Source organism: Adiantum capillus-veneris, chromosome 17, assembly GCF_014529385.1.
Source record: "Adiantum capillus-veneris isolate H3 chromosome 17, ASM1452938v2, whole genome shotgun sequence".
Taxonomy (NCBI): Eukaryota; Viridiplantae; Streptophyta; class Polypodiopsida; order Polypodiales; family Pteridaceae; genus Adiantum; species Adiantum capillus-veneris.
In genome coordinates, this window is record NC_140947.1 from 85,807,711 (window position 1) to 85,823,686 (window position 15,976).

A 15,976-nucleotide genomic window follows, 5' to 3' on the forward strand; every position below is an offset into this window, starting at 1 on the left:
TAAGTGTACAGCTATACACTTGTGTGAGCCACTAACACTAAGTACAATGTGTATTGTGCCTTAATGCATAAGATAAGAGAAAAAAGAAAGGGGGCACACTTGTGTGAGCCACTAACACTAAGTACAATGTGTATTGTGCCTTAATGCATAAGATAAGAGAAAAAAGAAAGGGGGCACACAGTACGTCGGCTCTCCCCCTTCAACCTGTGTGTGTGTGTAAGTGTGTGCGTGCGTATTCTTCTTCCGTTGTGCTCCCAACTCCTCCCCTTCACAACCTACTCTTTGAGGAGTAGAAACGTATTTCTATTGGCCTACCATGAAAGTGGACATACAAGAGTATGTTTCAAAATGCGTAGTATGCCAAAAGACCAAATATGATAGAGGGAAGCAACCTGGGTTACTCCAACCATTGCCTATCCCAAATTCACCATAGGAGAGTATATCCATGGATTTCATCTTTAGATTACCTAAGTCTGTCCATGGGAATACGGGAATATGGACAATAGTCGATAGGTTTAGCAAACAAGCACACTTTATTCCTATCAAAAAGACTATTAAGGCACACCAAATGGCAACTCTCTTCATATCTTAGATTTTCAAACACCATGGATTACCAACATCCATCGTGTCAGATAGAGATCCTAGAATGACCAGTAATTTTTGGAAAGGTCTGTTTGAAAATCTAGGAACAAGATTGAATTTCTCTTCGACCTATCACCCACAAACGGATGGCCAAAGTGAGAAATCTAATCTTACGATACTCGATCTACTCAAGACTTATGTTACCGAAGTAGATCAACGCTCACAATGGAAAAAGTATTTACCTCTTGTAGAGTATGCCTACAATAATATTGTACATACTTCTACGGGAAAAGCACCTTTTGAAATTATTGAGGGAAGACCTAAAAGTCCCTTGCTACTGAAAGTACATGGGAAGATCTTCGCCGCCGATGAGTATAGATGTTACCTACAAAAATATTTTCAAAAGATTAAGGATCCATCTCTCAACAAAGGCAAAAAGCAGCTGCTGACAAGCACAGAAGGGCCTTAGCATTCAAAGAAAATGATTGGGTCTTACTCAAGTTTCCCAAGGGTCGATTAAGGCAAACGACGGGAAAAAATCCTATGGGCCACCAAAAGTATTATGCTAAACTAGCAAAAAGATACTATGGTCCTTTCCAAAGCTTGAAGCCCATTAATCAGACGGCCTATCAACTCAAGTTGCCCAACCATTGGCTCATACACAATGCTTTTCATGTGAGCCTACTCAAGCCTTACAAAGGAGATCCACCAAGTGAACCAATTATTGAAGACCCTCCCGAAGTTGACGACCAAGAAGAGATGCTACAACCTGAAGCTATCCTTCGGCATGAAGACAAGGTACTACGCCATGGTAAGATTATCTGGCGGTATCTTATTAAATTTAAAAATTATCCTTTTGAAGATGCTAGATGGATGCAAGGAATAAAGCTTAAGGATAGTGTGAACCTTGTCAATGCTTACAATGCTACATTAGAATAAGCAAATGTACAAATTTCTTTTAAATGATCCATGTTTTTGTCTTATAAGACTAATTCTCTTTTTATTGTGCACAAATTTAAATAGTATGCATGCTTAGAATCAATTTTGTGAGGACGACGTCACTCAAACACCAAGTAGAATTTGTCACTCTACTTTGGGAGAATGAAATGGACTAAAGAGCAGACATGCTTACGGTAGCTATGTCTCCCAAGCACCAAATGGATTAGTCATCCATCTTGGAAAGATGTCGTTGGGTAAAAAGGGATCCTCTACTTGCTAAGTAAAATTGACTAATGACTACGACTTTATCTATTCTACCTCATAGTCGAGGACGACTATGATTTCAAGAGAGAGGTAATGTCTGTAGATGGCTGAGACAGTCTGCAGATGGCTGAGACAGTCTCACTGGCTCGGAAGCGGCTCTTGTGAGACGAACTGTGGATCAGTCAGTAATTACCACAGTAGTTACCACAGTAATTCCCTAAGCATATATATAGGACCCATTATATTGTAATCGGGTTGGCATGAGTCATGGGCATGAATCGAGTCATTTGTCGGCTGTACCTCTGCTTAAGCTTTTGATTCATAATCCTTAGCCCTGAGTTGTTCTTGAGCTACATCATCTTTATTGTAATCTTTCATCTGTAATCCTAAATACAGCAGTATAGTATACTACAATCATACATACTTTGTACTCATTCTCTCTGAGTTTGAAGCTGAATATGAACATTATTCTCAGTACTTCAGTCTGGTTCTCATTTCAGTAAATGTATTCTAGTTCAGTTTCTATTCCCTCGTCCAGTTTACTGTTTGAACCAACACATCATCAGTAGCTGTAAACTTCTAACACTGGAATCAGCTATCTAAAGAGATCAGCTCCAATTCCATTTTGGCAATCACGGTGGCTAGAGCTGTTGCTCATTGTCTAGAAAACTCATCTCCCAATTGGAAGTTTCTCAGATGCAGTAATGGCACCCAAAACCAGTCGTGGCTGAAAACCATCCTACCGTGTTGACCCTATTCCTGAGGAGTCAGAAAGAGACTCTGACTCCAAGCATGAGCTGGTAGACTGACACTGAGGCTCAGGAGGAGCACAATCAGGCTAATGAGGTGCAGGATTCACAGCATTCCAGTCAGTCCAAACGCAGAAGGGCAAAAAGGGAAGCACCCAAGGCTAAAAGTTCTCGGTCCAGACAGGGAGACGAGGGCGCCAAAGGCAGTAAAGGAAGTCACCATACTTCCAGTAGAAAGACTAGGGAGGACACAGAAACTGAGACAGAAGCAGATATTAATTGGGATGCAGATACAAATAACTATAAGAAAAATCTAAAGTGGCGTCCAGACTTTAAGATGAGAAGCGGAGGGACCAACGGTGATCGGCATGATTACACATCCTCGTTGAAAATATCTTTTCCAATATTCAAAGGAGGCAAGAAGGATGATCCGGATGTTCACATCCAAGCTTTTGAGCAGTATGCAGAGCTCAAAAATATTGATGAGGATGACTGGGGTGAATACTTTTCGCAAACGCTGAAGGAGGCAGCGAGAAAGTGGTACTACCATTACCCGGCTTGCCAGCTTAGATCCTATAATAAACTACTTAAAGCCTTCAGAATGGAATATTTCAACAACAGAGGTGATGAGGATATTCTTTGTCAATTGGATAAGATTAAGCAGAGGAAATTGTCAGTCCGAAGCTATGTTGAGAAAATCAAGGAGCTGACAAGGCAGCTGCAGGAACCACCATCAGAAAAGCGACTGCGAGCATGGTTCTTGAATGGCTTTTGCATCAAAAAGCTTAGGGAGCAGGAGGTGCCAGCACTGACGAAGAAATTCAATTATTTGGTGCAACGAGCCCTGAAGCTGGAACAACAAGCTAAGAAGGAAAAAGGTCATAAGAAGAGGAGGTCCAGTAGTAGCAGTTCTTCTACTGATAACTCTGATTCAAGCGGAGTTTCCAGCAGTTCTGAGAGTAGCTCCAATGAGAAGACCAAGGATAAGCCTAAAAAGGGGTCTTGGGCTAGGAAGATTGAAGAGATGGCTCGGCAAATTGTTGAGATTAGCCAGACCAGACAACCAGAGAGAAGAATGGAGACTTGGTGTTCAAAATGTAAATCTAAGGACCATGTTTCCAACGAGTGCCCACAGTGTACTTATTGTAAAGCCTATGGACATTTATGGAAACTATGGCATTAGGATTCATCATTTCAAAATGGGCAAAGACTTGTCAGTAGTGGCATATACCAATGCCGAACCAGTAAGAGTGGAAACTGCCAACACTTCTCAAGAGGAGAAACCAGGTACCAATGGTCGTGGCAGATACCAAGAGGGTACTGGCCGGGGCCGGGGGCGTGGTAACTTCCAGAGTCAAAGTCTAAATTTCTATACTTGTGGAAAGTATGGGCATTTTGCAGCTCAATGTCCAAACACACCTGGGACTGCGGCTACTGAGGTGAAGGTACCAGAGCCAGTTCCAGTACGAGCAGTTACATGAAGCAAAGGAGTAGTGATTGAGGAAATCCCAAAGATTCAAGAAAAACCAGTCACTACTGAAAGCAGCAAATGGGCTCAACAGAGAGAGGTATGGAAGGCCAAGGGTAAAGAAAAGGTGGTTGATGAATGGCAGGAGCAGAGAGAACTAGCAGCAAAAATCACAGAGGATTTAGCCAAGAAGTTGCTAGAGCAGCCAGAAAGTTCTGAAGCACGGGTCATTCAAAAGATACCAGCCTAATCTACTAAGACAGATCAGTCAAAGACTGGCATACCTGAGACCATGTTGGCTGTAGTACAAGGGATGATTGAAGAGTTGGGAGTTGATAGAGGAGCTGAAAGCACTACAATGAAGGAATGGCATTGTGAAGATATTACCAGTTCTTCGAGCTCCGATAACAACTCTGACCATGAGAAAGAGGAAATTCATGTCAAAATCTGTGATAGAATCCAGAAACTCACTGTGGAGTTGGAAGACATTAGAAGGACTTTTCCTGAAGCAATGAAATTCATCAGACAGCGAAGGAAGGCTGAGGCGGAGGCTAGGATAGTTGACTTGACGACTGTCCGAGATGATGAAGTGCCGCTAATTCAGATAGATTACAAAGTTCGGAAACAATGGGAACCACTTTCGAGTGTTATCTTGGATGGAGGAGCAGGAGTGAACATCATGGGAGTACATCTTCAGCAGAGGATGGGCATCACAAATTTGAAGCTGGCACCTTTCAAAGTGCGGATGGCAGATCATCGAGTAGTGCAAGCTACTGGTATGATAAAAAATATGCCGATATGAGTGGGCAAGGAGAAGTTCAACACCAATTTTCTAGTTCTCAATGTGCAAGGAGCATATGGAATGCTACTAGGGCACCCATGGTTGCGAACGACATAGGCTATTCACGACTATGCTAATCAAACACTGACTCTACAAGGGGCCAGTGGGTGGCAGAATCCAGATTCAGACAAACAATACTAAAAGCTGGAGAAAGGAGCTGAGACCTAAAGAACTATGCCAAAAGTATAAGATCAAGAAGATTGAAAGGATGTTAGCAGCTCTAAAATATTTTTCCCTTAGCAGAAATTGATCTCAATGCAGTTCTATTGAACAAGGAGCAAGATGACAAACAGAAGAAGCAGTTTCCAGACCAGTTTACTGAACTCAATTCATGAGAATGATCAGTTCAGTTAACTGGAAGGCTGGAAGGATAAATTGAATCCAGTACGCCAGATGGGCCAACACATTTTAGGGAGGACACGGCAAATCAGAACAGTGATTTGGAACTCAAACGGCTGTCTTGGGATTACGCTACAGAGTCAACCAAAAGAAAAGGTGGCGGGCCTAACTGGTTACTCCCAAATGACCAAGAGATTGAGGAATGGAATCTAGGCTCTGAAGACAACCCTAGAATGATCAAAGTTCACAAACATCTCAACCCAACAATGAAGGAGAAAGCACACAAAATGTTCCAGCATTACAAAGATGTTTTTGCCTGGGAACACACTGATTTGAAAGGGGTGGATCCAGAGGTCTGCCAGCACAGGATACCACTGAAGCCAGATGCCAGGCCAGTAAGACTGCAGCGGTACCAAATGAATCCCAATTATGCTAAGAAGATCAAGGAAGAGATTGACAACCTTCTCAAAGCTGGGTTCATCACTGAAGTAGCCAGTAGCGATTGGTTGTTTCCTATTGTAGTTGTTCCCAAAAAGAATGGGAAGTTGAGAGTATGTGTGGATTATAGGAAACTCAATGCTCAAACCATCAAGGATCCATTTCCATTGCCTTTCACAGATATGTTGCTTGATGAGATTGCAGGGTATGAGATGTACAATTTCATGGATGGATATACTGGCTACAACCAATTACAAATTGCTCCTGAGGACCGCGGGAAGACCACTTTCATTATAGAGTGGAGAGCATTTATGTATTTGGTAATGCCATTTGGCCTATGCAATGCACCAACCACTTTTCAACGGTGTATGATGGAGATATTCAATGAGTTTCTTCATCGGCTCCTCGCCATATTCATGGAAGATTTCACTGTATATTCAACTGAGGAACAACATTTACTGTTCCTGGAAATGGTTTTTAAGCGCTATCAGGAGAAGAGGATTTGTCTGAATCCATTTAAATCTGTTTTCCTAGTCTGGAAAGGACAGCTACTGGGACATGTAGTATCCAGCAATGGAATAGAAATGGCCAACGACAAGATCCAGTGTGTTCAGCAGGCCAAGGTGCCCAGGAATGCATCTGAGTTAAGTTCTTTCTTGGGATAAATTAACTTTTTCAGAAGATTTGTGCATAAATTTGCCTCCCAAGCTCTACCACTGTATGAGCTCACAAAGAAAACCAACAAGTTCAATTGGACTGCTGAGTGTGAGGAAAGTTTTCAGAACTTAAAAAGTGTCATTATCAGTAAACCAGTCCTTCGGAAACCAAATTGGGATGTTATCTTCCATGTACATGTGGATGCTTCGGGGTTGGCGATGGGGGTGATACTAGCCCAGCCAGATGGAAGGACTGACTATCATGTCTACTTCGCTAGTCGCAGATTCAGTCAGGCTGAACAAGGTTATACAACCACTGAACAAGAAGCTCTAGGGATGGTTTCCAATGCTACAAAATTCAGGCATTATTTACTAGGCAAATTGTTTCATTTCTATGTGGATCATCAGGCTCTCTTGTTCTTGATTAATAAAGTCATTATTCAAGGCAGGCTAATACGGTGGATGATGTTCCTTATGGAATTTGAATTTTGGATTTTCCATAAACCTGGCAAGAACCACTGCGGCACTGATTTTCTCTCTAGGAGTATGGAGGGCTATTCCGAAGAGTCTTTAAGAGACAAACCAGTGGATGCTGAATTATTTCACTTGGAAGCGACATAATCAGTTGATCCTGAGTTATATGAATATCAGTTTCTTTCACAGGGTGGTTTCCCAGATGACTGGAAGCAAAACCAGAAGAAGGCTCTGGTCATCAAAAGATTAAAGTTCACCATCATTGGGGGCTCACTCTACAAATTAGGTGTGGATGGTATTCGTCGCCGATGTGTGCCTATGGAGGGGAGAATGCAAGTTATCTCAGAGGCGTATAATGGAGAATCTGGTGGACACTTTTCTACTGATGTTACTTACAAGAAGATTCTGTAGAATGGTTTATGGTGGCAAACATTGATATTTGATGTCAGAAGCTTTTGCAAAACTTGTGATATATGCCAAAGAATGGGTAGACCCACAGTTGTAGACATGACTCCCTTAACACCAGTACAACCACTGGGTGTCTTCATGAAATGGGATTTGGATTTTATGGGACCTTTCAAGAAGGTTACTCCCAGGAAGATTAGGTATATTTGTTATACATGCATTTACCGAATTTTATACACCCTTAACTCATATTTGCACTATCAAACACATAACTATATTTTTGTGTGCCAATATAGCACATTGAAACATGCCTTTTGTGATGGATGTGTACTCTCTATCGTCATTCACACTTGTTTCAAAGGACACTTGCCGCATTGTTTGCCTATAGGCCTTCAGAATATCAGCATCGCTATAAAAATACACAAAACACTTCTAGAGATCTAGCTTTTCTTCCTTACGATATGCTTCTTACTTTTAGATGAGAGAGTTAAAAGAGGTTTTTATGCTCGATAAACTCTCTCTCTCTCATAATAAGGGAGGTAAATATGTTCTCTCTCTCTAACCCTTTTTTTTCTTTCTCTCTCTTTCTCTAAGTTCAGGGTCTATGAATTCATATTTGAGAAAGCATATCCTTCTCTTTCTCTTCTTTAGAGAGTGGAGCGAGTGAGCTCTCTCTAAAAATTTCTCTCGCTAGCCCTTCGATGGTTAGGCTTGCCCATCTAAACTCCAAGATTTTACGATTTTTTGAAAATTTTAAGGTACTTAAGACTGGAAAAATACCCCCCAAAAGGCCAAAATGCCTACCAAAAATCCACCTTGCTGGCAATTCGCAGTCTTTATTTTGCTAGATACTTTGACTCTCTCTCCCGTTGCAAGCCTTGGGCTTCATTTTACTAGGAATTTTGACTCTTTTAAAATAAATTTTTATCGTTTTATCTCATCTATAGTGAGGTTGTGAGTTTGCCAACTGAAGGACCACGTGTGCCCTGAGGGCCACATCATCGGCATGGCCGCCGACAAAGGGATATTTGTTATCTATGGCGCCAGGTTGCCTTCTATTGCGCTTGCAAACTCACTGCCCCTTTACCATACATAGCTTTTGCTGTACATTCATTATGTGTTGCAAGTGCAAAGAAGAAATTTTTTAGGAATATATATACACTATTCGAGCAACATTTGGTTATACAACGCATTGGAGAAATCCTTTAAAAAAAGGACCAACTTTGACATTTCATATAAGGGATTTTGAGAGACTAAGCACACAAAAGTTAGCAATGGAGTCCAATAGAGTTTCGTTTAGACAAAGGATGAATACACGGCATCCTATTGTGCATACAAAGGAATGCACCATTGTCTTTGAGAGATGTCAAGGTGAAGTATTTGGGCTTCAATATTGCATGTACCCAATATTACAAAGAACTTGAAATCTGCTGGAAAAATGGTTGAGTAGATTTTGCAGATCACGTTCAATTGTGGTGGTCTCTATATAGAGGAATAGAAGAAGCATGGAATGCTCATTGCACAAGGCAAAAAGGTGGGAAGAATGTTCACTCTTGATGTAGATGCACCTAAGATTAAAGCTTTCATGCTTGCACAAGGTTCAGGAGTTGTTAGAGATGTAGACATTTGGCATAACCATATTGGACATGTGAATAGACAAACACAAAAACTATGAAAAGTCAGCAATGTGTGATGGGTTTGCCACTATTAAAGATGGCTAAAATGCATAAGTTTTGCAAGGATTTTCAATTTGGAAAGCAGGAAAATGCATCATTTCCTCATTACAGGCATGTAAAAAAAAAATGTTGAAGATAGCGCATTTTGATGTGCAGGTCATGCGAAGACTGCTTCTATGGGTGGATGCACGTTTTATGTTATTTTCATCAATCGTGCAAAGTAGATGGTAGAGTTTAAGTTTCTTATCTAATGCAAATCAAGATCATGTTGTGAAGGACACATAGTGGATATAGTGCACATTGTCAATATGATCCTTCCCATCATTTTGCATCTGTGGAAGTTACTGCACATTCTTAAATGTGGTACTTTGACATTGTTGCTTCAAAGCACATTAGATGATGAAATGTAAATTTTATAAGGCAAATAGTTATCAAGCAATATCTTGATTAACTAAAAAAGGAGACTTGTATTTTATAGGAAAAGGTAATTATCTTTTATAAAATTTCTTATATTTTGTAGGATACAAAGTAAAATTTAGTGAATTTTTTTAGTATAATCCTTTTGTCATGCCAATTGTATGCTACCAAGGTTGTCATACATAGTAGGTGACAATTGGCCTCTAAAACTATATGCCCAACTCTCCAAGTAGCATCTCTATCCATTTTACCACTCCATCACACTTGTATTCAGTCTTTGTACTTGAAAAAGCAATCATGGATCACTTCTTATTGCTTTGTGTGATAGTACCACTTCTAAGTGAGAACGTGAATCTACCAATAGTCACCGACCAGAAAGACTACCAACCTAATCCGCAAAACTGTGTAACCATAGAGTGCACCTACATGATATCCTCATAGATGAGTGCATAATCCAATTTAGCATTTACATAGTGCAATATGCACCTCACTACACCCAAGTCTCACTTCCTAGGAAGCTACATAAACTGGCTCTCAAGCCCAACAATGAAACAAAAATATTATCTTGTGAGATTGTCAAGTAGTTTAGGTTACCCAAAGTCTTCTTGTATATGGTGGCATTCTCCAACACATCACCCATATCAGCTTACACCTTCAAAATTTGATCAGAAGGGGATTGCATTAGGCTGACAACTAGATGCACCATACTTTGACAACATATTGAATGCATATTGCCTTTGTGACAACCGTTTTCCCTCTTTTGTATGCATAATTCCAATTCCTAGGAAGTAACTCAACTCTCCCATATCCTTCATATCAAATTACTACCTTACAAATGCTCTTCACATGCTCAAATTTTGCCCCATGATTGCCACCAAACAACAATCAAATCATAGACATAGATGCATATGATTACAATATCTGCATCAACCATGAAAAAAGCTATAGTAAGCAAATAAGTTGTAATCCTCTCATGCCATACAAAAACAAATAAGCAAATAGGTTGTAATCCTCTCATGCCTAGCTCTAGGTGCTTTCTTTAGCCCCTAAAGATATTCCTCATCTTATATACATATTCATGATTTTTTGTATCTTCATATCCCTGTAGACGTTCCATATACACCTCTTCTTGCAAGTTAGCATGCAAGAATGTATTCTTCACACCATATGCTGCAAAACCCCACCCTTTGCTATTGCCAAAGCATAACAAGACTGAAAGTCTCCTCATACTCAATTCCATATGTCTTTGCATAGCCCTTTGCTATATAAATCTAGCTTTGCACCTCCTCACTGAGCCATTTGCATCTTGTTTCACCTTGTAAACTAAATTACATCCAATCACATTTTTTCCTTTCAGAAAATAACCAAATTATGTAAACATCTCTTCATCCATAGCTTGATCCCACTGTGGATCTCCAATAGAATTCTCAAAACACATAGGCTCTACACTCAATAAAGTCTTTGCCATATATGCACAATGGCACTCCACATAACTATCATACATCATGCATTGGATTTCTTACCCTTCTAGATATTTGTGGTCCAAGATCACTGCCAAGTGCCCTATTTTTTTCCTACCTTCAAGCACTTAGAGGCTTCATGAAGGGTATACCAAACTCCTTCAAGCACTTAGAGTCTTTATGAAGGGTATACCAAACTCCTCATCAAAACTTTTCTCCAAGCCACTTGAATCTCTATCATCATGATCTACATTCAAATTTGGCATCCTTAGGGCATCAACCTTTTCTTCCCCTTCTCTTGATACATTTGATGAATTTACAGGACTTACCTTCATACGTAGCCTGCTACCCCTTGGATTCTTAGCATGACTTGAACTAGGTGACCCTTGTGATCCATTCAAAACTCAGGATTGTGCACCTAAAAATCCACATTCTTCTTTACATCAACCCCACCGCAAGAACATATTTTACATCGGCATACCATCTCTTCAATTCATTAATAACCACATCCCTAATCACCCTCACTTGACCAATGACACGGTTGTATCACTTATATCCTTCTAGTCAAGAGAATAAACAATGTACACACATTTTTGAGCTTTTCGCTCCAACTTTGCATGCAACTCATCCACCAGCATATGCATATTTTTCTTAGTCATCATTGCCCTTATGACTTCTGTAATCTGCATGTTCTTCCACTAAGCAACACCATTTTGTCGTAGAGTATACTTGAATGAAAACTTCCTCTAAATTCCGTGCCTTTTCAAAAAACTAATACTCATTAGAGAACTATCCCCCTCCATCTAACCTTAGGCACTATGCATATTACCATGCTTGTTTTCAGCTAGTAATGAAGGTACATTCGTAAGTGCACTACCCAAAGAAAGAAAATTAAAGTAGCAATTTTATTGCTCCTCCTCTAAGAAGTGACAAAGGCTTGATCAACAGCACATTGCTTAACTTGTTTTCCCCTAAATTGAGTCTCTTGTAACAACATAGAGTGAGCCTACACATACTTTAATATCGATTGTTGGATTTAAAGTTGAAGGAATACACACTCAAAAAATTGAGAAGAAAAGAGAAGCTCAAGGGCACACATAGTATTACTTAGTTCGCGTGCACAAAGATCAACCCTAAAATGATGGAATGGTTGAGTGGAAAAATATAATTGCATAATTTTATAATCGATTGGTTTTGTATGGAATTTAAGTCATTGCCTAAACTTAGCAGTTTATGCTTTCTTTACTTTGGAACCTCTCGAGTGTGTCAAGTGTGTTTATGTGGTTTATGTGGGCTATGGAAGAGAGAGGGAGGGAGAGAGCTAGGGAAGAAGGAGAAGATTATTTGCTTTGCAATTGAAGTTTCAATATGTGATTTAATAGAAAAGGCCATATTGATTTTTAATTAACTTGTTAGAGATGTGTTGGTAGTTTGTAATTTGAGGGCATGCATGGGACTGATTTCTCAGCACCACTCACAAACATCAATACCAATAAACGACATTTTCCCACATGCAAAGAAGTGGTGCTTCTTATTAGCGTTTTATTCTAATTAAACTGTATCGAAAGAGCAAGGAGATAAAGCTACAAAAAAATGGAAGGAAACAAATGTGGAACCTGAAAGATGCTGTATCCAATGTTGCTGAGACTAGAGGTGATACAATGTATGAGCACATGCCTCACATGACACATAGCCCATTAATTTTATTCACATGCTTGCTACTCCATGCGATAGCAACACTCCCAAGTCAGAAGATGTATCCAATGTTGCTGAGACTAGAGGTGATACAATGTATGAGCACATGCCTCACATGACACATAGCCCATTAATTTTATTCACATGCTTGCTACTCCATGCGATAGCAACACTCCCAAGTCAGAAGATGAATCCATTGAAAGATAGACGATCCTCTTCTATCATTTTTCCCATATGTAACCTTGTAGCTTTTATTCCCACAGGCATTCTAAAACAATATGGAAATGTGTCCCATAAGTTTGTTCAATGAAGGGACCCCATTCACTAGCTAATCAAAGGCACACAAGCATTTCTATGCCTTTCTCCCTTCTCCTTTTAGAGCATGTTTTAGCATGCCAGCTGATTTCAAACATGAAAGATTAACGCCATATTTAATCACAAATGCCAAACGCAGAAGTTCTGTGAAAGAGAGGTGGGGATGACAACAAGTCCTTGTTATTAACAATGTTTCCACCAAAGGATTCCCCTCAATCAGGAGCACCAATAGTAAAGACATAAGCCCCTTCTTTAGATGTTCTAGTAAAAAAGACATACACATGCTTCACAAAGCATGAAGGGGGCAAGTCCATCAATTACTGAACCCATACAGAGTAGGCCTAGTACTTGTATCATGAACAATGCAAGCTCATTATGAGCCAGAAGCAGCTGCATATTTTCTTGCAAAGACATCGAAAGGATACTTTCGATCATCCATGCACCATGGTCAGACAGCTAGCCCATTCGAAATTCTGGGTAAAGTGACGTGAAACTGCCTTTCTGAACTGCCCTTGCCTACTACTCTGAAATGTACAAATCGTTCATGCTAATGGCAATGGTTAAAAGGCCTCACCATTGACAAGAAGTATACCTTGTTCATACTTCTGTCAAACCTAGCAAAATGCCAATATGGCCGATCAGCAACTTCGCATTTTAGCTTGTCATCCTGTAATATAGCCTCATCATAGCAGGAGGGCTCTTCACAATTTGTCAACATAAAGTAATCCAGGCTTGGCACAACCCTGTTAGGCGCCCTAGAAACTCTGGCTAAGAGCGTATCTCCATCAAAATTTTCCATTCATCAATTCTTATAAGCATGTGAATAATGTGTGCCAAATAGTATATCACACACACACACACACACACACACACACACACACACACACACAAATTTACATTTTACCCCGCCAAGGAGTGTCTCAAAGGTCCCTTCCGATGTAGCTTATTAGCATCAGGAATTACTCTGATAAAGTAGCCATTTTCGACATAACGTTGAAGACAAGCATCCAATGCAAACCCTAGCGACTTCATCGTCTTCCAGAGCATGGTAGCTTCTCCATCCCTTCCAGCTTTTAGGAACCCGTGTATGAGTGTATTAAACATGATAGAGTCTGGTGTGACACCAAAAATAGCCATTCTCTTATAATACCCATAAGCTTCGTCTACTTTTCCTATTTTACAAAGGGAGGCTATGATACACATAAAGGTCACTACATTTGGGCTGAGACCTTGCTTGACCATACTCTCAAATACTCTCTTTGATTCTGCAATATGACCGGCCTTACCAAAACATGAGATAAAGATGTTGTAGAGGCTTCGATCAATCGGCACACCGGCCGTAACAAGCCATTGGAAGAGCTTGTAGGCCTTACCTAGTTGAGAGCTTTTACAATACCCATCAATCATAACGCTGTAAGTGGCACTTTGGGGGTTGAAACCCCTCTGTATCATCGCTCTTAATATCTTTTCTGCCATGTCCACTTTCAAAGCTTTGCAAAATCCGTGTATAATCGTCGCATACGTCACCACATCTGGCTGACAATTCGCCTTCACCATACTCGTGAATGTTTTGCTTGCATCATTTACTTGCCCTGACTTAAAAAAGGTCTTTATGAGCGACGTGTAGAGCACAGAGTCTCCCTCAAAACCCTTCTCTTGCATCTCGTCGAAGTACTTCCTAGCTAAATCGGATTTCTCTGCCTCACAAAGCCCATGAATTAACGAAGTATATGTGACAGTGTCCCGCGAGCAACCGCTTTTGACCATCTGATCAAAAAATTGGATTGCATTGTCAACTTTTTTTTCTCGGCATAATCCATCAATCAACATATTGTATGTGCGTCTATCCGGTAATACATCATTCTCCCCCATTTCTTGGAATAGTCGCACAGCATCGTCTGATTTCCCTGCTTTGCTATAGCTATTGATGATCGTATTGTACGACACTATGTCGGGAAGCTTGTTCTTTTGCTTCATTTCCTTAAGAAGCTGTAAGGATTCTTCCATTCTGCCTGCCAAGCAGAGCCCATTTAGCAGAATGTTGTATGCCTCTACAGAGCCTCCTTTCAGCACTATTTCAAAGATTTTCTGCGCTTCATCTACCATGCCGCCTTTGCATAAACCATCCAGAATGGAATGTTGCGTGATCTCATCAGGCACACAACCTGCCGATACCATTTCCCAATAGACCTCATAAACGCGAGTAATTTTGCCAAGCTTCCCAAACCCATAAAGCAAGATACTAAACACGTGATTATTGGGCTCAACTCCATCCTCATGCATACGCTGATACACAAGCTCCGCTTGATCGCTCAAGCCATCTTTCAAGAGAATGGTCAAGAGGGTGCCATACACAGCAATAGAGCACTCATGGTCATACTGCTGCATCAAATCAAGCACTTGAGTAGCCTGGCTGGCCATACCAGCAACACCATAGCTCTTAATCAGAGAAGTGAAGGTCCAATCATTAAGATGGCATTCCTCAAGACGCATTTGCTCAAGAATCTCCCGCACACTGTCGAATTTTTTGGCAGATCCAAGGTGGGCGATATATACATTAAACACACTGGTATCATGTTTATAGCCCTGTTGCTTGCCAGCCCAATTGAAAATCAACTTAGCATGTTCTAGGTTTTTGGTGTGTTTGAGCACTTCCTCCACATCGCAGGTCCGGAGCTGCCCAGAGAGTTTCGAAAGCGTATCTTCAAGAGCTTGCTCGCCATGGCTGTTGTGCAACGCGTTGAGGATCGTGTCAAAGCTCAGCTTCGAGAAAGGGTCCTTGCGTATTCTGGCTCCCTTCATTGTCTTCCTGCTCATTTTATGAACGACATATCCACGGCTTCTCTGCTCCTTTGAGCGACACTGGAATCGATCTCCTGAAGAGTTCCCCACACCCTCTCTCTCTCTCTCTCTCTCTACCTGTACGAGTCTCACTCGTTTACGAAGGGCTTTAGAATGAGCAATGCTTGGGTGGGGGTTGAACGCCCAAATAGTAAGTTTGTTGACCCCCTTAATATTAATTTACACTGCCAAATTGGACGACAATAGAGCACCCACTAGGGATAGTTATTCTTTGCGGCTATCAAGATACAATTCAATATTTGTGTAAGGTTTCTTAAAATATATATGGGAAAAATTAATACCCCTGTAATTTGCAAAAATTCCCAAAATACCCCTCAAATTTCAAAAATTTCCAATATAACCTTGTATCATTTTGGGATGGATTTGCCCCAATTTTTGCATATTCTCATCTTTATG

At 40.6% G+C, this 15,976-nt stretch overlaps 1 protein-coding gene across 1 annotated transcript; it reads right to left on the bottom strand.

The window, feature by feature from the left end:
- Positions 1-13,440: 13,440 nt before the first annotated feature.
- On the bottom strand, positions 13,441-15,668 carry LOC147437626 (uncharacterized). The gene has a single exon (XM_086487133.1). It carries the CDS (start codon positions 15,533-15,535, stop codon positions 13,619-13,621), a length of 1,917 nt encoding a protein of 638 aa, XP_086343259.1. The 5' UTR covers positions 15,536-15,668; the 3' UTR covers positions 13,441-13,618.
- Positions 15,669-15,976: the final 308 nt, after the last annotated feature.

Bases quoted from the DNA above. Each gene is read 5' to 3' on its own strand.
- LOC147437626 (XM_086487133.1), bottom strand. From the start codon at position 15,535: ATGAGCAGGAAGACAATGAAGGGAGCCAGAATACGCAAGGACCCTTTC.